The 23,960-nt window shown below is 43.1% G+C and overlaps 1 protein-coding gene across 2 annotated transcripts in view; it reads left to right on the top strand.

The window, feature by feature from the left end:
* Positions 1-23,939, top strand: part of GLT8D2 (glycosyltransferase 8 domain containing 2) — a 45,017-nt gene extending 21,078 nt beyond the window's left edge. For both annotated transcript variants that reach the window (XM_045466649.1, XM_045466650.1), the window contains 8 exons: positions 785-877; positions 8,993-9,164; positions 14,347-14,464; positions 15,691-15,775; positions 16,404-16,516; positions 18,637-18,803; positions 19,854-19,966; positions 23,333-23,939. In XM_045466649.1, coding sequence (XP_045322605.1) covers positions 785-877; positions 8,993-9,164; positions 14,347-14,464; positions 15,691-15,775; positions 16,404-16,516; positions 18,637-18,803; positions 19,854-19,966; positions 23,333-23,505 — 1,034 coding nt within the window. In that variant the 3' untranslated portion in view covers positions 23,506-23,939. The remainder of the gene's footprint in view (positions 1-784; positions 878-8,992; positions 9,165-14,346; positions 14,465-15,690; positions 15,776-16,403; positions 16,517-18,636; positions 18,804-19,853; positions 19,967-23,332) is intronic.
* Positions 23,940-23,960: the final 21 nt, after the last annotated feature.

Raw genomic sequence — 23,960 nt, 5'->3', positions numbered from 1 at the left:
TAAAAATTGTAAAAAAAGAAAGTGCATATCCTTATTGCTAATAGAATAAGCTATCTCCTATCTTAAAAAGAAGACGATTATACAAATATGTATGATTAGAACAATGTTACTCACTTCTGGGTAGCTTTTGTTACCTGCCTGCACGTGAAATTAAAACTAACTTCTCATGCTGTGACTTAATGTTACTTAATGCCATGGTCACAAACCTCCTAAACCATCTCATGTACAATCAGTGGTATGTGCTCCGTACTTAGGAAAGCACTGTCCTTTATCACTCTATTTCTCAGTCGTTGCCAAGGGTAAGTGGAACAGATGGTCCTGGATGCTTAAAACTGGAAGAGATATTTGGACCTTCCGTCCTCTTACTCAGGGCAAGAATTTGTTGTATGTCATCCTTGACCAGTGTTCGAGTGAACTGAGAACACGTACTCATAATAAGTACTGGCTCATCATAAGCTTTATATAAATGTTGGCTTTCATTGAAACCAAATGTTCATGCACGGAAATTGGCTCCAGAGGCAGCCTCATGTCGGCATTAAGGTCGTAGCCTCTGCCATCAGGCTGCCTGGGAGTAGCCCCCCATCTTCCTTAAACTACGTACCCTTGAGCTGCAACAGCATCCCAGGTTAACCCTTTATTCCGCCTGCCATCTGCTGAAAGAAAGGTCCCAGACCACCGCTGGGATGTTCGTTAGGGAAGGCATCTGCTCATATGACCATTCTAAACTTTCCTGCAATTTCAGCTTGAGAGGTTACACCTGAATGTGTTTCTGTTTTTATTTCAGTCAATCAGGTGTTGCTGTTCCTTCTGATTGTGACCCTCTGCGGAATTCTGTATAAGAAAGTTCATAAGGGGACTGTGCTCAGGAACGAAACAGGTATGCTGAGTGAAACAAGCTGGGCCCCAAAAGATAAGTACTGTGCGATTCCTCTTGTATGAGGGACTTTGATAGTCACAGTCACCCAGACAGAAAGTACGATGATGGTTGCCAGGGGCCGGGGGCGCGGGGATGTGGAGTTCTTGTTTAACGGGTAGAAGCTGCAGTTGTGTGAGTTTGTAAAAGTTTTGTAAGTTTGACAAGAATTATGGGGATGGGGCCGTGGTGACAGTAGTATGACAATGTGAATGTATTTAATACACCAACTGTGCATTTGAAAAATGCTTAAGATGACAAATCTGAAGTGTTTTTGACTACAATAATTAAAAAAAAAAAAGAATGGAGCAGGTAAATAAACATATAACCCACCAAGATGGGATGCCTGGGAATGTGATTTAAATGCGTTCCTTTGCTTCCTCTCAGTAGCTGGTTCAGAGACAGGCAACCATCTGGTCAGCTCCCAAGGACCTGCTGGTGAGAATATCCACCCAAGGCCAACTTCTCAATGATGTTCTACAATGATCGGTGCTACTCAAACTTCAGCACATATAAGAATCACAATTAGGGTTTGTTAAAACACGATACTCGGACCCATCCCGAGAAATTTTGAGTCAGTAGATTTGGGGTGGGGCCTGAGGATTGCACGCACTTGTGATACGCTCCCAGTTGATGATGACGCTTGGTTCTCAGACCACACTTCGGGCTACTGGCTCTGTGTCCATCCTTGGAGGCTCCCAATAATGCTGCTTATGCACATCACCTTCTGTCCCTTCTCCCCACTGGTTCATTCCCACTGCGGCACCAATAGCCTCAGAACCCGCAGCTGAGAAAAGATCCTGCATTGACCCTATGTCCTCTTCCAGCTGTGCTCAGGACCCCGATTTCCCTCCTGAGGGGTGGGTTGCTTGAGATGACACCTTCACAACCTCTAAACACACAGAGTCATCCTTCACAGAAATTAAGAAGTACTGTAGTCTGTGTATTATATTTTTAAATGGTTTCTTTATTTATAAAGATTTTATTTTTAAGTAATCTCTACCCCCAATGTGGGGCTCCAACTTGCAACCCTGAGATCAAAAGTTGCACAAACCTTTGACTGAAACATCCAGGCACCCCTATTTTTAAATAATTTTAAATAATTGTAGTTTTATATAGTCTTGCAAATACATTTATCGAAAATACAGAAGAGAAAGATATTACCTGTAGTTATATCAGCCAAAGACAAATATAGTTAATATTTTGGTGCATTATATACATTCATTTCATACTTTTTTTTTTTTTTAAACCAGAGGCTTTAGGCACTGGACCCACAACAGTGAGAAAAACAATGTCCCTACTCTCACAAAGCTGACTTATTTTAATTTAAAAATTCATTTAAGAAAAACAGTTAAGGGGAGCCTGGGTGGCTCAGTTGGTTAAGCATTTGATTCTTGATTTCTGCTTGGGTCATGATCTCACAGTTCACAGGACAGAGCCCTGGTCAGGCTCTGTGCTGATAGTGTGGAGCCTGCTTGGGGTTCTCTCTCTCTCTCTCTCTCTCTCTCTCTCTCTGCCCCTCTTCCCCTCTCAAAAATAAATAAATATACTAAAAAGAAAAACAGTTAAAAACACATAAAATCTGGTTTAAATAAACATAAGGAGCATCCGGAAAGAGAATGATTTCCACATAAAGATGTGCATACAGATTTGCCCAGGGCATCATTCTTTGTAGCCCCACTGGAAACAATCCACATGTAAATCAATCAGAGATTAGATAAAATGTAGTATATCCACACAATGGAGTGCTTTTCAACAATAAGAAGCAACAAACTACTAATGCCTGCTCCAGAAGTTGGATGTGGATAAAACTCTCAAAGATTATGCTAGATTAAAGAAGTCAGACCTGAAAGCCCACATATTATATGACTCCATTTAGAGAAGTCTCTAGAAAAGGTAAATCTATAGAGACAGAAAAGAGATCAGTGGTTGCCAGGGGCTGAGAACCGGAGTGGATTGACTATAACCCAGCTTAAGGAAACTTTTCAGGGAAATGAACATTTTTTTTTTATTTGAGAGAGAGAGAGAGAGAGAGTGCAAGCAGGCAAGGGGAAGAGTGGGGGGGGGGAGGGGAGAGAGAGGGAGAGAGAAAGAGAGAGAGAGAGAGAGAGAGAGAGAGAGAGAGAGAATCCCAAGCAGCCTCCACATCCAGCACGGAGCCCGACTCTGGGCTCAGTCCCACAATCCTGGGATCATGACCTGAGCCAAAATCAAGAGTTGGCCACCCCGCCAACTGAGCCAGCCAGGCACCCCTGGAAATGGTCCAAAGTGGCATTGTGGTGATGGTTGTGCAACTCTATCAATTTACTAAAAATCATGGAACTGTATACCTAAAACAGGAAATTTTAAGAAATTCCCAATATTCGCAAATTTTAAGAAATCTGTATTAGTCAGCCTGGGCTGCCTTAAGAAAATACCACAGACTATGGGGTGCCTGGGTGGCTCAGTTGGTTAAGCTTCCGACTTCTGCTCGGGTCATGATCTCACGGTTCATGGGTTCAAGCCCTGAATCAGGCTCTGTGCTGACAGCTCAGAGCCTGGAGCCTGCTTTGGATTCTGTGTCTCCCTTTCTTTCTGCCCCTCCCCTGCTCACACTGTCTCTCTCTGTCTCTCAAAAATGAATAAACGTTGGAAAAAACTTTTTTAAAATATAAAAAAAGAAAATACCCCAGACTAGATGGCTTACAGAAAAGAAGTTTGATTTCTCACAGATCTGGAGGCTGGAGGTCCAGGGTCCAGGCTCTGGCAGTGTTGGTTTCTTCCAAGGCTTCTCTTCCAGGCTCACAGTCAGCTGCCTTCTCCTCCCGTCCTCAGATGACTTTTTCTGTGTGTTCCCATCTCTGGCATCTCTGCCTCTTATAAGGACACCAGTCATAGTGGATTAAGGCCCCACCCTAATGGCCTCAGTTTCACTTAATTGCTCCTTATAGGCTCTGTCCTCAAATGCAGTCACATCCCAAGGTACTGGAGTTTAGTGCTTCCACATACAGATTTACACGATTCAGTCCTAACGATAGCTAAATTATGCCTCAATAGAGAAAGGAAGCCCTACGAAGTCAAAAGTTGTCTGAACTTCAAGTTCTTGAGTCCTCACGCTTCGCTCCCTGCCCATAAACCAACACATTTCTTCTCTCCACAGAGAGAAACAAGTAGCTTTCATAGCAGCTGTTAAAACAAGTGTAAGGAAATGCACATCCTGGCCTACTAATCAACCATATACTGATAAACAAAGTATTTGGAACACATCAATGGGGTCACTATCACATCTTTAACCCATTCAATGTTGAAAAGAATCAGTGTTATGAAATAACATTCAAAAGAGTATAATGTTGAGATGGAAAGACGTCCGTGATACGTTAAGTGGAAAAAGCAAGTTGTAGAAAACCATCAACAGTATGATTTCATTTTGATTTTAAAATAACACGTGTAGGTGGTATATTTCCTTTTGGGACAACACAAAGAAGGATTTATCACCACACGGGTGACAGAGATCTACCTTTGGAATGGGGGTAGAGAGGTCTGCAGAAAATCACCATGACTTACTGGAATTTGGGGCTGGAATTTTTTCAAGAAATGCATATCAATATTTTTAATAGACTGTTTTTTTAGAGCAGTTTTAGGTTCATAGCAAAATTGAGTGGAAGGTACACAGCTTCCCCCCACTATTAACATCCCCCACCAGACGGTACATTAGTTACAACTGTTGAACCTACATGGACACATTATCACCCAATGTCAACAGTTTACATTAGGGTTCACTCTTGATGTTGTCCTTGGGTTGTGAGAAATGTATAAGGACATTAACCTACCATTATGGAATACAGAGCAGTTTCACTGTCCCGAAAAATCCTTGGTGCTTTGCCTATTCCATATTAATTTTTATATTTTCAAAAATAGTAATTCAAAGAATTGGTGTTATAAGGTAATGTCCAGAAACCCTGTGAAATCATTTGCTGAAGAAAGGCATGGTGCCATTTTGTGTATTCTTTTTTTTTAAATTTTTTTTTCTTACATTTATTTATTTTTGCGAGACAGAGCACAAGTGGGGGAGGGGCAGAGAGAGAGGGAGACACAGAATCCAAAGCAGGCTCCAGGCTCTGAGCTGTCAGTACAGAGCCCGATGCGGGGCCCAAACTCACAAACCCTGGGATCGTGACCTGAGCTGAAGTCGGAGGCTTAACCGACTGACTTTGCAGCCCCCCTTTTTTTTTCTTTTACATTTATTATTTTTTTTAAATTTTTTTTTTTAATGTTTATTTATTTTTGAGACAGAGAGAGACAGAGCATGAACGGGGGAGGGTCACAGAGAGAGGGAGACACAGAATCTGAAACAGGGTCCAGGCTCTGAGCTGTCAGCACAGAGCCCGATTCGGGGCTCGAACCCACCGACCGCGAGATCGTGACCTGAGCCGAAGTCGGACGCTTAACCGACCAAGCCACCCAGGCACCCCTTACATTTATTTTTAAAATCATAATTTTTTTAGTTAATTTTTTTTGTTTATTCATTTTTGAAAGACAGAACATGAATTTGGGAGGGGCAGAGAGAGAGGGAGACACCAAATCTGAAGCAGGCTCCAGGCTCCGATCCGTCAGCACAGAGCCGGATGCGGGCTCGAATTCACGAGATGTGAGATCATGACCTGTGCCAAAGTCAGACGCTTAATGGACTGAGCCACCCAGGAGACCCTTGTGTATTCTGATAATGACATTCAATCTAATTTCCTGATAATTTTTGTGTGATTAGCTGGTGATTCACTCCTGAGGTGAGGCAAGTTTATATGCTTGGCTAAAACCAATCCTAATTTGAAATGGGATTCAGAGATTTGGCACGGGGAGAGCAGACATTTCACTTTTTCTAGAAATGGGCATGGTCTGGTAAGAGCTGCTTGTGGGAACGGACTAATGCAACATAATACATTTTCATTCCATACCGCCATCAACATGATGTTTTCTAGAGATCGTATGGGCACCAAGCAGTTTCACATAGCCAGACCTTTGGGTGAGTTGGCACAGGAACCAATTGGCACAGTGGGTGATTCCCAGAGAAGCTGCAAGGGTGCCACATTGGTGTAGACTTTACAGTGGGTAAATCTTTCCCAATCTTTCTCCAGTGTGTCTTCATCCATACTCTGTCCAGGGAAGACTTCTTGGCAAAGAGCGGTGTTTTTGGCTTAGGTTAGCTTCCCAGCTCCTCTGACCGGCAGAGTCTCCTAAGAAGCATGGCAGTGTGACGTGTCTGCAGACTTGCTATTTGATCTCTTGGGTGGCCCTCTTTCATGGGGACACCTTCCTCCTCCCTCATTCTGCCTATTTCCTGAGAGCCTGGTTCTGCCCCCAGCTTTTCAGCCCTTCTCTCTCTCTTTGCCCCTAAGAGTAGTCCGGGAATCATTCCTCCAGGGCCCTGTTCTGTACGATCGACACATCAGTTCAGTTCAGTCCAGCAAACTTTTATTAAGTGCCTCCTAGGTGCCAGACTCAGCAGGGAAAATATAATGAGTTCACAGTCTAGTGAAGGAGACAGACACATGAATAGATTCTTTCTGTGCAGTGTGGCAAATGTTCAAATAGAGGTATTTAAAAAATTCACCCATCCATTCATCCCTCCCTCCAAAATGTATTGAGACTCTACTATGTTTCAGGCACTGTGCTAGCCGCAAATGAATAGACAGAGATGAACGAAGATACTGTCTCGGCCCTCATAGGAGAGAAAGATAAAGCATGCAACCACATAAATCGCAATGCAGCTGGTCAATCCACCCACAAACACGGACAAAGTGAGCGCCGTGTAAGGAACTGTTAAAGTCTTCCCAGAGGTTCTGATGTCTACACTGCATTTGGAATGAATGGGTAAAAGTTAGCCATGCAGGAAAGGATGGAAAGAGCATTCTGGGCATCTGGAACACTATGTGCGAAGGCACTGAGCAAAGGGACCACCCGGTGCAGTGTTCAGTATTTTGGTATTGCTGGAGTAGAAGGAGTCGAGGCTAAGGAAGTGAGTAGGGGCTGGATCATGAGGCACCTGTGTGCCAGGCAAGGGAAGGTGGCTCTACCTTACAGGAGCCACTGGAGAATGGTGAGCAGTGAAGAAATAGAGTCAAATTTGCATTTGGGGCAGTTCACTTCACTGCCTGCAGGCAACATACCGCATGATTAAGGAACCTCCCCAAAATGACAGTTGAGTCCAAAAGGAAGAATCCCTTAAGAAATATTTTCCTTTTTGTTTATAAAAGTAACCATGGTTGGAGCACCTGGGTGGCTCAGTCGGTTAAGGGTCCGACTTCAGCTCAGGTCATGATCTCATAGTTTGTGGGTTCGAACCCTGCAGCCGGCTCTGTGCTGACAGCTCAGAGCCTGGAGCCTGCTTCAGATCTGTGTCTCCCTGTCTCTCTCTGCCCCTCCCCTGCTTGTGCTCTCTCTCTCTCTCAAAAATAAACAAACATAAAAAAAAAAGTATCCATGGTTGCTTTAGAGAATTTGGAAAATATAAGAAATGCAAATAAGGAAATTGAAATCACTCATAATTCCATAAACAGATGTAGATCCATTTGAAAATATGTATGTATGTGTATATCCCATTGGGATCATACACCAGAGGAGATTCCTGTGGTGATTTTGTGTATCAAATACTAGAGAGAAATTTTGTATTCTTTTCCCCCTTAATGTTGTATTATGAGCATTCTCTTGTGCCAGTAAGTATACTGTGAAAACAGAATTATTCTCGTGGTGGACATTTCAGATGTGGTGGCCAGCCTGGGGAAGAGAGGTAGGAGAAGGGAGAGGCCCTTCAATGTTTCTTAAGCTACATAAAGCACAGTACCTGGTGGTTAGTTCATATATTTGTTGGATTAAATATCAGCTAGAACTGCCCCGCATCTGAGTGGCACTTATCTGTCAAGAGAGCTTTAAGTAAAAACCAGAAGGGCATCTGAGAGTGGCCACTCTTCATACTGATTATTATTATCTTTCATACCGGAAAATTGTATTGCAATGCCAAAATAAGATGTTACGACACTGGTATTTTACATCACAGCCACAGCTCTTTCATTTACCACCTTTCTCTTGCTGTCGACTTTTGAGAGACTTGACTAGAGGGCGGAGAGGAGAAGGAAGATCACAAGCAGTTAGCTTTTACAGCAGCATTGCACGAAAACATTCCAATTTAGGAAGGAGTTGAGAACTGTCAGATCAAATGAGACTTTCCAGTTCTTCACATATTTTTCTATTTTTTTTTTTTTTCAACGTTTATTTATTTTTTGGGACAGAGAGAGACAGAGCATGAACGGGGGAGGGGCAGAGAGAGAGGGAGACACAGAATCGGAAACAGGCTCCAGGCTCTGAGCCATCAGCCCAGAGCCCGACGCGGGGCTCGAACTCACGGACCGCGAGATCGTGACCTGGCTGAAGTCGGACGCTTAACCGACTGCGCCACCCAGGCGCCCCTCTTCACATATTTTTCAACTGTGTGTATGTGTGTCCGACTGGCTTCTGTAAAAGAGCTCCAAAATCATAGTGACTGAAGCAAAATAGAAGTTCATTTTCTCTCTCAAGTGAAAGAATATGTGTCATTCCACACAATGATGTGCCATTTCCACGGTCATCCAGATCAAGGTTCCTTCTGTGTTAGGGTTTTGGTGTCCTCCACAGGTGGCTTCCAAGTAGTGGTCCAAGATGGCTGCCCTAACTTCTGTCATCATATCTACATTCCAGCCAATGGGAATGGGGACAGGGGAAGGGGAGGGTAGCACGTTGCTTTCAAAGGCAAATCCAGTAATCACACACATACTTGTGCTAACCTTCCGTTGGTCATAACTTGATCATGCACACTTGCTAGGGAGTCTCAGAAATCTGTTCTTAGTGGTTGGCTAGATGCCAGGTAAAATTAAAACCCCAATGTTGTATTTCTTCCCCCCACCCCACCCCATGTTCTATTTCTGAAAGAAGAAGAGACTGGATGTTGGAGAATGGTTGGCAGTCTCTTCCACACTATGCCGTCTTCCCCCAGGAGTGTGGAAGACAATTTGAACTGGTTCTACTATGAATTTCCTTCATGTTCTAAGACAGTGATTGTGATGTTTCCAGACGATGACTCTGAGGCTCCTGAGGAAATGGAGGATGAGATTCCTGTGGTGATTTGTGCTGCTGCAGGGAGAATGGGTGCTGCCATGGCTGCCATCAATAGCATCTACAGCAACACCGATGCCAACATTCTGTTCTATGTCGTTGGACTCCGGAACACTCTGTCTCGAATCCGGTAATTTGTGTACTATAGACTTGGGAGTTTTCAACTTTCTCTTCATCTTCCTTATCTTTCCTTAAATGCATTTCCTTCTGTTTTGGGCTTGATGAATGTCATTTGAATTAATGAGGGGATGACCTGAGGTTTACTGGGTGACCTGATGAATGTGTGGTATAGCTAAGGAAGTTTCCAGCAAAGTCTCATTAATCTGGTTGGGCATTGCATCATTCTGCTGAAGTGAATTGGCTAATGACCTAAAGAACTACAAGCCTTAGGCAGGTTGTGTGTAAATCTCTCTCTATTTTTTAAATATTTATTTGTTTCCAGAGAGAGCACGTGCACGAGAGCAGGAGCAGAGAGGCAGAGAGAGAGGAGAAGAGAAAATCCCAAGCAGGCTCCACATTGTCAGCACAGAGCCCAACATGGGACTCAATCTCACAAACCGTGAGATCATGATCTGAGCTGAAGTCAAGAGTCCAATGCTTAACCAACTGAGCCACCCAGGCGCCCCGGAAGTCTTTCTAAAACGGTTTATCTTGGGGTGCCTGGGTGGCTCAGTCAGTTGAGTGTCCAACTCTTGATTTGGGCTCAGGTCGTGATCCCAAGGTTGTGTTGGGCTCTGCATTGAGTGTGGAGCCTGCTTTGATTCTCTCTCTCTCCTTCTGCCCTTCTCCTCTGCCTCGCTCTCTCTCTAAAATTAAAACAAAAAACAAAGATGGGGGGCACCTGGGTGTCTCAGTCGGTTAAGTGTCCAACTCCTGATTTTGGTTCAGGTCATGATCTCATGGTTGTGAGATGGAGCCCTCTGTTGGGCTCAGAGGGCATGGAGCCTGCTTGAGATCCTCTCTCTCCCTCTCCCTCCGCCCCTCCCCCACACGCGTGCGTGTGCACGCGCTCTCTCTCTGAAAAAAACCAAACCAAACAAAAAATTAACAGTTTCTGCTTTCTTAACCTGGGAGGATATTAATATAGTATCATTTTAATATGACCCAGAATGATCACTAATTATAACTTTTGAACTGCATAGTGATCTCTTTCCTATCACACAACACACTACAAAGTAAGTTGGAAACAGAGTTAGAAGAAACAAACAGAAAATCAAATTTTAAATTACTATAAAAAAGAAGGATAATTATATAATTTTGCTATGGAAAGTGCTTCTGTGAGCCCACAAATCACAAGGAAAAAAATGGACGGATTTGGCTGCATAACATTTAAAACTTTTTAAATGATGAAAAACACTGTAAGTGAAATTAATCACAAAATAAATTACACAAAACATTTTCAACATGTATTACAGACAAAGGATTACTATCCAAAGAATATAAAGAATTCTTACAAAAAACTTTTAAACATATAAGCATCGGGTAGTAAAATGCGCATACAATACAGACAAGTCACGGAAGAAAAAATACAAATGGTCAACAAACAAGAAAAAGTATTCTGTGTTACTAATAGGGAAATGCAAATTAAAACAACAGTGACATAATTTTTCACTCATCAAGATGGTAAAAATTAATAGGACAACAATATCCAGTGCAGGAAAATAGACACACTTATTCCTTGTTTAAATAATGTATACTTCGGGGCATCTGGGTGGCTCAGTCGGTTGAGCGTCTGACTTCGGCTCAGGTCATGATCTTGCGGTCTGTGAGTTCGAGCCCCGCATCAGGCTCTGTGCTGACAGCTCAGAGCCCGGATCCTGCTTCAGATTCTGTGTCTCCCTCTCTCTCTGCCCTTCCCCCACTCATGCTCTCTCTCTGTCAAAAATAAATAAACATTAAGAAAATTTTTTAAACAATGTACACTTCGTAAATTGGCAAAAAGAAGGCAATGTGTGTATACTGACAAAGAAGATCCTCGGGACATGCTGTTATGTGAAGATGAAAGTTTCACTACGTCTCATATAGATAGTGTGAACCATTTTATGAATGTCTTAAGCCATCCGGGCTGCTGTAATAGAATGCCACAGACCGGGTGGCTTGTGAAAACAGAAAAGTATTTCTCACGGTTCTGGTGGCTGTGAAGCCCAAGCTCTAGGCATCGGCTGATTCCATGCCTGGGAAGGGCCTGCTTCCTGGTTCATGGAGGGCTGCGTCTTTGCTGTGTCCTCCCGTGGTGGGAGGGGTAGAGGCGTTCACTGGGGTCTCTTTTATGAGGGCACTCATCCCATTCCTGAAGGCTCCTTGCTCATGACCTAATCACCTTCTGAAGGCCACACCTCCAAATGCCATCACACTGGGGATTAGGTTTCAACAAATGAATTTGGGGGGAGGGGGCCATAAACATTCACCTTGTAGCTTTAAACAATAAAAAAACTGGGGGTGTCTGGGTGGCTCAGTCGATTGAGCACCTGACTTCGGCTCAGGTCATGATCTCACAGTTTGTGGGTTCAAGCCCTGCATCAGGCTGGCTGCTGTCAGCACAGAGCCCACTTCAGGTCTTCCGTTCCCCTCTATCTGTCCCTTTCCTGCTCATGCTCTCTCTCTGTCTCAAAAATAAATAAATAAATAAATAAATAAATAAATAAATAAATAAATAATTTTTTTTTAAAGAATCAAAAAACCAAGGGCACCAGGCTAGCTCAGTCAGTAGAGCACGTGACTCTTGATCTCGGGGTTGTGATTTTGAGCCCCATGTTAGGTGTAGAGATTACTTAAAAACAAAATCTTAAAAAAAAAAAAACCAAACCATAAATGTGTACATGTACATATATGTGTTTCTGCAAAGAAAAAGACCCAAAAGATCTCCATCTGCCAGCAGTGACTATCTCTGGGGAGGATGGATGGATTGGGGAGAGCAGTGATGACGGGAAGTTCAAGGTATTTCTAGTGTTATTTCCATTATTCAGAAGGAGAATGTATTTATTTTTTAAGTTTATTTATTTTTAGTAACCTCTACACCCAACATGGGGCTTGAACTCATGACCCCAAGATCAAGAGTCACATGCTCTTCCGACCGTGCCAGGCAGGCCCCTGAAGATGTTATTTATGCATGACTTTTACAATTCGATTTTTAGGTCTTGGCACCATTAGGAGATACTGAGACGTGGCTGACACTCACTCCTAATCTAAATGGTCTTTGGCTCCTGTGGGTTTTGAGGGCTTATGTACACGTTCTAGATTTTCTGTCTCATTTCTCACTCTTCTTCTCATTTATTTTGCAGATTGTTCACTTAGCCTGCTGTTAACAGCCCTGTAATTATCTATGGGTATGAAAAGCAGATAACCAAGCCCCAAAGGGTGGCTTGTGTCATATGGTCTGAGCAAGGGTTTGTGCTCGAACAGAAGGGCATCGGCTCCAGGGCTTGATGACATCTGAGCAGGGACTGTTTCCCAGCTCTTGGTTGTCTAGTCCACTAGACCGTTTTAAATTATTCAAAACAAAACAAAACAAAACAAAACTTTCTTTTCAGTGAAGTATAATACAAAAACAGAAAATTGCATAAATTCTGCGTGCAGTTTAGTGAGTCATCACAAAGTAAACATACCCATGTAACAACCACCACCCAATGTGGTATGGTCAGGTTTTTTTTTTTTTTTTTAATGTTTATTTCTTTTCTTTGAGAGAAAGAGAGAGATTTTGAGCAGGGGAGGGGCAGAGAGAGAGGGAGACACAGATTCCCAAGCAGGCTCCCTACTGTCAGCCCACATCATGACCTGAGCCTAAATCAAGAATCAGACACTTGAGGTGCCTGGGTGGCTCAGTCGGTTGAGCGTCCGACTTCAGCTCGGGTTACGATCTCACGGTCTGTGAGTTCGAGCCCTGCGTTGGGCTCTGTGCTGACAGCTCAGAGGCCGGAGCCTGCTTCAGATTCTGTGTCTTCCTCTGTCTCTGCCCCTCCCCCGCTCAGATTCTATCTCTCTTTCTCTCAAAAATAAATAAACATTAAAAAAAAAAAAAAAAGAGTTGGACGGTTAACCAACCAAGCCACACCGCCGCCCCAGTATGGTCAGTCTTTTTAACTTTGCCATCCTGATAGGTGTCCAGGGCTATCTCATCATGGTTTAACTTGAGATTCCTTCATTTTAAATGAGATTGAGCACTTTTTAAAAAAAATTTTAAATGTTCTTTTTTAAATGTTTATTTTTGAAAGAGAGAGAGAGAGAGCACAAGCAGGGGAGGGGCAGAGAGAGAGAGAGACACAGAATCTGAAGCGGATTCCAGGCTCTCAGCTGTCAGCACAGAGCCTGACAGGAGGCTTGAACCCACAAACTGCGTGATCATTACCTGAGCCTAGTCAGATGCTTCACTGACTTTGCCACCCAGGGTCCCCCTACCGCCCAGCACTTTTTTTCACACATTTCTTGGCTACTTAGATTTGTGCGTTCAAGTCTCTTGCCAGTTTTTCAGTAGGGTTGTCTATCTTTTTCTTATTGACATGACTTCTCCCCACCTCCGGATTTGAAATATAATTGACATATAACATTGTGTAAATGGCTGCTTTTTATGGTTCAAATTTTGCAGATCTAAATTTTGTTCCAGGGATTGATTTGTCAACTTTTGAGCAACAACAGATGCTACCATGTGTGGCTTTAGTCATTAACAATTGTTTTGAGATAATTTCTGCCAAGAATTGTATTATGAATTGGATAAAAGATAGTCGCAGACTGTGTGCGACTGAGCAGACATGAGGGGAGAGGGTCGGGGGGAGGGAGGAGGGGAAGGCGGGAAGCGAGGAAAGGTCGGGAACATGGAGAGACAGAGACAAAGAGGCCAGGATCACTTCAAACCGTCCTTGGAGTGGAAATAGCAGAGGAAGAAGGCAGGTAGGAGATCCAGGATGTCCTGCTTCATCAGTTGACAAAATCTGGTAACCCCGTGGCAAACAGGGACCAGGATCCGCAGATGCTTTGTAAGAAAGAAGGAACACATTTTGTTCTCCCGGTTTCCTGTGGAGATTATGTGGATCTGGGGAGCTATTTGGTTATTACTGTTTTGCTTCATTTCCTTTGCAGAGTTACGTGAATTAAAGAAAAAAGAGAGGAAAGATCGGAAGCCAGACCAGATGGGGGAAAAAAAATCAGAAGGTTTTATAGACTAAACTCTACGAAGGTTATACACATTTTATTTGTAACTTTCGAAAGAGGCCACGGATCAACTCTGAGGCAATAGGGAAATTGAGGCAAAAGGTTGGAGGTGTATATGCTAGAGGTGTTTTTTGTTTGTTTTTGTTTGTTTGTTGTCATCTCTTTAGAAAATGGATTGAACATTCTAAACTAAGAGAAATAAACTTTAAAATCGTGGAATTCAACCCGATAGTCCTCAAGGGGAAGGTCAGACCGGACTCATCAAGGCCAGAATTGCTCCAGCCTGTGAGTAGGAATTGCGCACGTGCTGGGGACAGTCTTCGGTGAGATCCTTGCTCAGTGGGGAGCACTGGCCACTGGGATGCAGACAGAATATTTTTGAAGCAGTGTCAGATCTCCACCAAGGTCTGCTTATTTATAATTTATAAGTCACCTGCTCCGGAAGGATTTAAGATGGTTCACATAAATAAAATGAAGCTATTCAAGCAGAAATGAAGCATAAGAAAACGTAGGATGCATTTCTGTGTGTGAATATGCCTGTAGAGGTTGGGGGTAGGGGCCAAAGAGTGAGGCCAGGAGAAGTATTCCCAACCGACAGTGTGTTATGTGTACTGTAATTGGACGTTGAATTTAGCCCAAGTATCCCGGCAGCTAAGGAAAACCAGTAGCGTGTTAGATGATACACCTCATAGTATCAGCTAAGGTAATATTTTCAGGAGACACCACTTTTTTTCCCTAGAATTGGGAATCTTAAGGTATTTTACTGCAAGAGTTCTTACTAAAGGGACTCTCTTGCATGAAGAGTAGTATTGACGGCAGCTTCACAGAAAATGCAGCTGCTTTCTGCATATGCTTGTTACATCCGTCCTTGAAAATGTACTGAATTCTATGCCCTCTAATGACGTTATCTTTCCCCAGTTCCTTATATTTATTATCAGAGTGTGAGCTGAGCTAGAACTTTGGGTTCGATAGTGTTATGGCTAATGAAACCATATGACTCTCACCCTCAGCTCATGCTTGTCTGACTTTATTCTGGTCCAGGGAGCTAAGAGGTTGAGCTCGTGGTTGGGATGATGCCCCTGTGCCCCTGTGTCCTGTGTGTGTGTGTGTGTGTGTGTGTGTGTGTGTGTGTGTGTAAGGCTGATTTAGTTGACGGTAATCAAATTACTAGTATAGAGGAGGGCAGGCACTTTGTGTCCTAAAAGATTGACCAGGAAGCCTCCGTGACTCCCAGTACAGTGGCTCACGGAGACCCAAGTCATGTCACAGTCTCGGCAGATGAGGGTTTGGGTCTAGAAGGGCACTGATGGGCCAGCATCAGCTGCAGCCCGGGGCCCGGATAACTTGGAACCAGGAAGCTGCAGCGAGGCATCTTTACGGACTGTTTTATTTTGCTCCACACCTGGAGCGGAACTGAGGCCATGGTCAAAGCCACCCCCATAAGAGCACTAGAAGACACTGAGCCATATGCCTCTTCCCCACCATCACTTTTTTTCCTGTTGTTTTAACAGCTGAACTTTGTCCGCTTTTATCTCCCTCTGCTTATCCATCAACATGAGAAAGTCATCTATTTGGACGATGATGTAATCGTACAAGGTATACACGCCGACTGCCAAGAACACTCGGAAAAGGAGCAGCCGATAAGTAGAATAACTGTCTATCTCCTTCAGTTTCCAAGTAGCTAGATGCCCAGCGACTGTGACTGCGTATTCAAGATGGGAGAACAGTATTGTTATAAATTTGGGGATGTTTTGAAAACGGGGTTGATAACTCACTTCCCTGGACAGTCCAGTTGACTGAGAGCCACTCTCTGACTGTTGAAGTCGGTAATAAATAGCTCAGTAGCCTTTCCTTTCTCTGCATCCCTAAAATGTAGAGGAATAAAGTCTCCCTGATGACATTCTTAAAAGTGAGCTACGTTTTGGTGTCTAAGTGTTGCTCTCTCTCTCTCTCTCTCTCACATGCAAATAAGCTAAGCACTGGTGTGGTCTCTGCATGGCAATGGAAATAAAGACATTTAGCCAGTGCCGATCTGAGCTTATCATCAAGTGGCCGTCTGAATTGAGACAAACTATGTTATTAAGTAAATCGCCGGGCCACTCGAAATTGAGATCACATACTTTTCCTCCATAGCAAAATCGGGGACTGTTGGACAATCTAAGGCTCTATCTAGCTCAAAACCAAATGCTATAATATTTAAGCCACTGGTGTTTTCTGAATTCAGGTGACATCCAGGAACTCTATGACACCACCTTGGCCCTGGGCCACGCGGCAGCTTTTTCGGATGACTGCGATTTGCCCTCCGCTCAGGACATGAACAGATTTGTGGGGCTGCAGGTGGGCTCGCTGGCGTGGAGGTCCTGGCTTCGCTCTGCTGTTCCCTTCCCTTCCCTTCCCCACAGCGCACAATCATCTAACCTTGGAGCACAGCACAGGGCCCGGGCTGTCCATTCGGCCCCAGCTCCGTGTGTACCGACTCTGGGGCAAGTTAGCCTTGCAAGTCCTTCTCTGCTTGTCTGACACATGGCAACAACGGTACCTGTTTCATTTGGTTTTTGTGAGCTGTGATGAAATCACACGATGCCAGAGCTCCAGCCTGCAGTAATGCTCCAGAAGTGACAGGTGTTACCTAAGTGGCTGCAACCACCCCTGTCCGAGATGGGGTTTCCTGTAAGACAGTCCCTGGACTTTTGGTTCTGTTGTCAGAGTTTTGATCATTGCTTTTTTTGTGTTTTCCTTTCAACAGAGGAAAATACTGATTTTGCTCAAGGGTAAAGAACAACTTACCCTGGTGGAAATGAGGGAAGTCGAACCTGTCTGTAATACTGAAACTAAAAGGATGGCTTTAAAATACAAGGTGTTATTAAGAATCAAATGCTGTTCTTTAAACAAAGTTCCAGGACATCATTTTAGACGTGTTGACAGTAGAGGTGTGACATACTTTGAGGCCTAGGACCTTAGTCAACAGGTTGGCTCCACCCCTTAGTAGGTTTGTAGCCCTGGGCAAGTGCGTGGCCGTGCGGTTCTCCCTCGGTTGTCAGAGGTAATAACAGTACTTCCCTCGTAGAGTTATGGTGAGAATTAAATTAGTTAATACGTGTAAAGTGACTGTGCGATTAACGAGGTAATGTGTGCAAAGTTCCTAGAACAGAGGCTGGCACATGGAAACTGCTCGAGCGTGTCCATGATTTCCATGTTGCACTTGGGCATCGCACTGAGCTTGAGGTGGATTGTGACAGCCTGTGTGGGTGGAACAGTAACGTCCCGCCTCATATCACAGCCACTCCACAACCACCCATGTGCTTACCATGGTGCTGGCACTGTTTTAGGTACCAGCAGTACAGCAAACAAAACCGAAATGCCTGCCTTTGTGAAGTTTACATGTTAGTGGGAAAAGACAGTAAACAAAATATTTAACAGAGGATCAGGATGCAGGTTGGGTTGCATTTTAAATTGGGTGATCAGGGAAGGCTCCCCTGACATGGTGTCGCTGAGCCTGCACATAAAAGAAGTGAGGGGATTAGCTCAGCAGATATTTAGGGGGAAAGCATTCCAAGAAGAGGTAACAGCAAGTGCAAAGGTCCTGAAGCAGGAGTGTGTCTTTCTTTTATTGCAGGAGCAAGGAGGTCAGGGTGGCAGAGGGAACCGGCGTGAGAATAGGCTAGAAAGGTCATGGCGCTGGGGGCAGATGGCCTAGGGCACGGCAACACATCTTAGGAACTCTGGCTTTTACTGAGACGGAAAGCCACTGGAGAGGCTTCGAGCAGATGAATAACATAGAGACAGAGTGAAGTTGAAAAGGGTGGAAGCAGGAACAGTTTAGGAGGGGCTCGCGGACGTCCTGTGAGTGGGGATTACGGCCCAGACCAGGAAGGCTGCAGCATAGGCAGTGGTTGGCTTATGGATATATTTTGGGAGATGAGACAAACGGGACTTGCTGACAGATTCGGATGCAAAGTGAGTGTGAAGGAGCCACGGAGGACGTAATGGCCCTGGGTTTTTTGCCCAAGTAACTGGAAGAATAGTGTTGCCGGTAACTGAGGTAGGTGGGTGTGGGGAAGCGAGTTACGGCCAGGATCAGGATCAGTTTTTGGATGTAAGTAGAGCTGCCTTGTTAAGCATCCAGAAGGAGACGCAGTATCTGCCAACAGATGTAGCAGGCTTTGGGAATCCAGAGGAGAGGTCAAGGCTGGCTGCACAGATAGTATTTTGGGCCACGAGCCCGGATGAGGCTGTCTGGGGAGCTCGTACTAGAGACAGGAACAGGTGCAGGCAAGGAGACTAGGGGGCACTCAGCCTTTCGAGGTTGGGGAGACACGAAAAACAGCAAAGGACGCTAGGAGATGGCTTGTGACACAGGAGGAAACCCAGAAACGCTGCCCAGTGGTTTCCAGAAAATGATCGTTTTCCAGAAACAAAAGATGTGTTGGTCAAAGGCATATCCTGTTCCTTTACAGAATACATACATGGGCTATCTGGACTATAGGAAGAAGACCATAAAAGACCTTGGCATAAGCCCCAGCACGTGCTCTTTCAATCCCGGCGTGATTGTCGCCAACATGACGGAATGGAAGCATCAACGTATCACCAAACAACTGGAGAAATGGATGCAAAAAAATGTGGAGTAGGTGTAAACCCTTCTACCATTTTCCTTGCTTGGGGACAAAATTGCGTAATTAATTTTCTATGCATATCTCAGGGGTTAGAAATATTTCATAGACATCTTAGGTCAGATTTGCTTACAGAGGCATGGGTGAGAAAGAATGGGGACAGCAGATGAAAATCTGTCCCCAAACACTATGTCAGTGGAACCGAGATCCTGCACAGTCTCATTATACAAACATTTTTTCTAATGAATTAGTAATGTGACTTTAAGTCTTCTCCCAGAATCCTAGTGAACCTTTTCCACTGAAAACCATTTCTCAGTTGAGTTTCTTCGTACATAATTTATTTTGAAGAATTATTTTTTATAAACTCTGGGGTGCCTGGGTGGCTCACTCGGTTGGGCATCCAACTCTTGATTTCAGCTCAGGTCACGATCTCACAGTTTTGTGAGTTCGAGCCCCAGGTCAGGCTCTGTGCTGACAGAGTGGACCTGCTTGAGATTCCCCCTCTCTCTCTGCCCCTCCCCCACTCGCACTCTCTGTCTCTCAAAATAAATAAACTTAAAAAGAATTATTTTATAAACTCAACTTTGGTTTTGGAAGTTGAGTTTTTAAAAATGTATCATTTTTCATCATCCAAGTTTTAAAATATGGTGGTGGGGGGAGCCCCTCTAACACAACCGCAGTTATCATCTCACTGTATTTCCTGTTCGTCTTTTCTATCTGGATATTTTCAATACCACCATAACTTTGAATTTGTGAGTAAAGTTATTCTAAATAATGTAGGATCAGAGTTTGATCTTCAGTATTTGCCATTAAAAAAGGATAAAAATGAAAATGGTAAAATGCTACGCTGTAAATCTAGGTGGATGGTATGGGGTTCATGGTACCCTTCTTACAATTCTGTGTTGTCTGACAATTTTCAAAATAAAAAGTTGCGGGCAAGTGAAAAACCATAGTCTTATTATACAGCGAGAGATGGTCTCACATCTTTCAAAATTAGTAGATTCTACTTTATAGGAGTCTGTGGGGCTCCAGGCCAAATGGTGCGTTTCTGTTCCATTTCTTAGGGAAAATCTCTACAGCAGCTCCCTGGGAGGAGGGGTGGCCACCTCCCCAATGCTGATCGTGTTTCATGGGAAATACTCCACCATCAACCCCCTGTGGCACATACGGCACCTGGGTAAGTATTTTAGGAAGACAGCACAAATGTGCATGTTCTAGACCTGCGAGCACAAGGCGAGGAGAGTGTGCTATATATAACACCAGCTTCCTGAGATTCAGTCCTCCGGGTGATGTTGGAGGTGATCTTGGACACATTATTTAACCTCCGCTGCTCAGTCTACAAATGCAGCTGACAAAACTGGCCTTCCTGAGAGGTGTGTTTCTAGGAATGTGTTTCTAGAAAAGCAATTAGACTCACGCTTAGCATATAGTAGGTGCTCGATAAACATTAGCTATTCTTACAACAAGCCTTTACTGTCAAAACTTTTCCACTTCGCCTTTATTGCCCTCTTGCAGTAGCCTGCAGTGGGCAAAACCGAACAAATTAACACCGTGTTTTGTGAGGAGTTTAGATAGGTGGAGGCTTATCTTTTAAAAAGAAGTTGTTTCCTGATTGTGTACCATGTCTTGCATTCACTCTTCACCACAAGCATGCAGACTCTTGGGTATGGACTGGAATCCCAGTTCTGCTATTACGCATGTTGGGCAAATTGTTCAACCCTTCTATGCCTTAGTGTCTCCATTTGTAAACTGAAGCTAATAGAACCTTATAAAGTTTCTATGAGGAATAAATTACCTAATACATGTAAATTTGCTTAGAACACAGCTTGGCCCAGAAGACAGTCACATACATTCAAACACACGGCCACAATCCCTTAGCCAAAAGCACTGGGCCAGACCTGTTTAGAAATTGGAAAGGTTTTGAATTTCAAAAATGTAATGTAATGCATGTATTTATGTTATGCAATACCCTGAGTGGGATCTAGGTTTTGCTACCAAAAAAGTTAAAAATCCTTTTGTTTTCAGACATTTGAAGATTATTTTAGAATTGGAGACAATAGATTATGGATGTGTATTTACTAAGTACCTTCTACATTGTCAAGAAATGGGCTAGGTTCTGGTGATAAAGGTGAATATTATTTCTAATTCTCAGAACAATCTGCAAGGTGGTATATATGTTCCTTACTCTCCCTTTTAAAAGAAAGGACACATAAAGCCATTGAAGCTGGGCTCCAGTCTCCTTTTAAGGATTCTGTATAGATTTGCTTCTGCCTTACTACCAGAATCCTCCTCGATTTTCTGTATGCACACAGGAGCAACACAGGCAAGTTAAGGATTCTAGTGTCCCATCTGATTTGATTTATAATGTTAGGTTCCCTATTAGGTCAAATATCAACATTTCCATGTAATCAATGTGCAGAAAAGCTCATCAAAGTTGTAGGTCTACAAAAAATGTGTAGGAACAGCTATGCGGAGCTTAAATGGATAAGGTTAGAGCATTCTATGATCTTGGAACAGAGACTCAATCACATTTCATGAGGTATCTAGCTGGTAAGTAGGGAGGGGCGGAATCTTCCCAAAAGAAAGAAGTCATTTCTCTTTGTAGAACAGAGACTACATCTGTGCGGAAGGTTTTGGAATCCGGGAAATCTGCAAAGTAAATCTACACAGAAATCATTTGAAAAATGATTTGGCTTTAGAGTGTTTTGGAAGCAGGAAGCAATGTAACACTAATGGGTATTAAGTCTGGGTCTAAGCTTGTAGGCTTAAGACATAAAAAATTTATGAAATGTATTTAGCTAAAGCAAACTGCAAGCCCATATAGAATCCTCCAATCATGGAGCAGAGAGATGATGTCTCAGTGAAGACTCTAAATTGCTTCCTCCTGGGGTGCCTGGGCGGCTCAGTCAGTTAAGCATCCAGCTTATCACCTCAGGTCATGATTTCATGGTTCACGGGATTGAGCCCTTGTGTGGGGCTCCGTGCTGAAAGCAGAGTCTGCTTGAGATTCCCCCTCTCCTTTTCTCTGCCCCTCCCCTGCTTGTGTTCGCTCTTACAACAAATAAACATTAAAAAAATAGAGGCGCCTGGGTGGCTCGGTCAGTTAAGCGTCCGACTTTGGCTCAGGTCATGATCTCCCAGTTTGTGAGTTCCAGCCCCGTGTTGGACTCTGTGTTGACAGCTCGGAGCCTGGATCCTGCTTCAGATTCAGTGTCTCCTTCTCTCTGCCCCGCCCCCACTTGTGTTTTTTCTCTCTCAAAAATAAACATTAAAACAAAAAATTAAGGTGCTTCTTCCCAAATGAACATTTCCTTTGTATAGATTCTCTGGAAGTTGATAATTATTCCAGTTACATAACCATAGCCTGAAACACCCAGCTTCTCTTCTGTAACTGCCTTCACAGCTACGTTTATGAATAATGGAAGATGGATTTTTATTTTTATTTTTCTTGTATCATATGTTAAGCTAGAATAACACAACTCCAGCTATTCACCACCTTCTCTTTCCTTAATGGATTTTTAAAAACATGTCAAATTCCTTTCATAGGAAGAAAATTTAACATCATAGAGGATATTAAAAAAAATATGTTCTCAAAATCTTAAAAGTACTTCTGGAAGAGAGGTTCTAAAAATACTCTGGCAATTTTGGGATAAACACACCCTAAGTGACTCCTTATGAGTGGAATAATATTCAAATGGAGATAGTTTTGTGTTAAAAAGTGAATATTATTCTTTGTCACGCTTCATAAGGTAAAAACACGACTGTTACAGGAAGATGTCGTCATACACACTGAGGGAAAATGCAGAGAAACAAGAACTATAAACTCTATGTGGGAGGGAAACTGATCCAACTTCTTTTGGGAACAATCTGGCAACCTCTTATCAAAATGTAAAGGCATATGCGCCCTTCAGTCTAGCAAGTCCATCTACAAGGCTTTATCCCACAAATGTATCTGTAGACACGCACAAACCCGCACAGGAGCCTGTTCACTGTGCCACTGCTTATGTTAGTGAGGGGACAGAAACAACCTAAATGTCCTTAATAAGGAACTCACTAAATAAATGATTATATATGCATTCCATGTAGCCATTAAAAATAATTCAGTAACTTTGGGGCGACTGGGTGGCTCAGTTGGTTAAACATCTGACTCTTGATTTTGGCTCAGGTCATGCTCTCACAGTCTGTGGGTTCGAGTTCCGCATTAGGTTCTGTGCTGACAGCACGGAGCCTGCTTTGGATTCTGTCTCCCTCCCTCCCTCTCTCTCAAAAATGAACATTTAAAAACAATTCAGTAACTCCACATGTGGTATATTACACACACACACACACACACACACACACACTGGCATACAGGTAGAATATTTGTAGGAGGATTTCATGAGAAACTCTAACAGTGGTTATTTTGGAGATTTAGGGGAGGTGGTAAATTCTTCCATGTATACTCTTTGATTTGCTTAATTTTTTAAATAATGAACTTGTACTCATTCAATATAAAAAGTTTACTTTCTAACAAGCCTATTATTTTCTCCTGAATACAATGAAGGCTGGAATCCAGATACCAGATATTCGGAGCATTTTCTGCAGGAAGCAAAATTACTCCACTGGAATGGAAGACATAAACCCTGGGACTTCCCTAGTGTTCACAACGACTTATGGGAAAGCTGGTTTGTTCCTGACCCCGCAGGGATATTTAAACTCAATCACCACAGCAGCTGATGTAACGACATTTTATATATTCCCTGTATAAAAATGTGGAATTGTCCATTTATAGCCCTACTATATCATTGTTCTTTATGAACAGTACCTTTGGTACAAATGATCCACAATGTAAAACACAAAGACTACTGTGGGCAAATAGTACCCTGGATTATGTAGGTACTGATTCCTTAAGTGTAAGTGGTAATTATGGAAATCAAGATGATGTGAGTGAGATATATTGTTGGAAGGAAATAAACCCACCTAGGTTTCAGCAATCAATTTGCTTAACTCTCAATGACAACCTGTACCCACAAGTTTTTAAAATTTCTCAATGTGTTTTTCACACATAGGTATTTTTTCACAGGTTGCCAGTCTTGTCTTTTGTAAAACAACAAACTACATTTAAAACATGAATGTATGTAAAAATAAAAGATATGCAGATTTTTAAATGATTTGCAGTACATATATTATTC

Source organism: Leopardus geoffroyi, chromosome B4, assembly GCF_018350155.1.
Source record: "Leopardus geoffroyi isolate Oge1 chromosome B4, O.geoffroyi_Oge1_pat1.0, whole genome shotgun sequence".
NCBI classification, from domain to species: domain Eukaryota; kingdom Metazoa; phylum Chordata; class Mammalia; order Carnivora; family Felidae; genus Leopardus; species Leopardus geoffroyi.
Note: the sequence above shows the minus strand (reverse complement) of the source record. Positions and strands in the feature narration are given on the sequence as shown.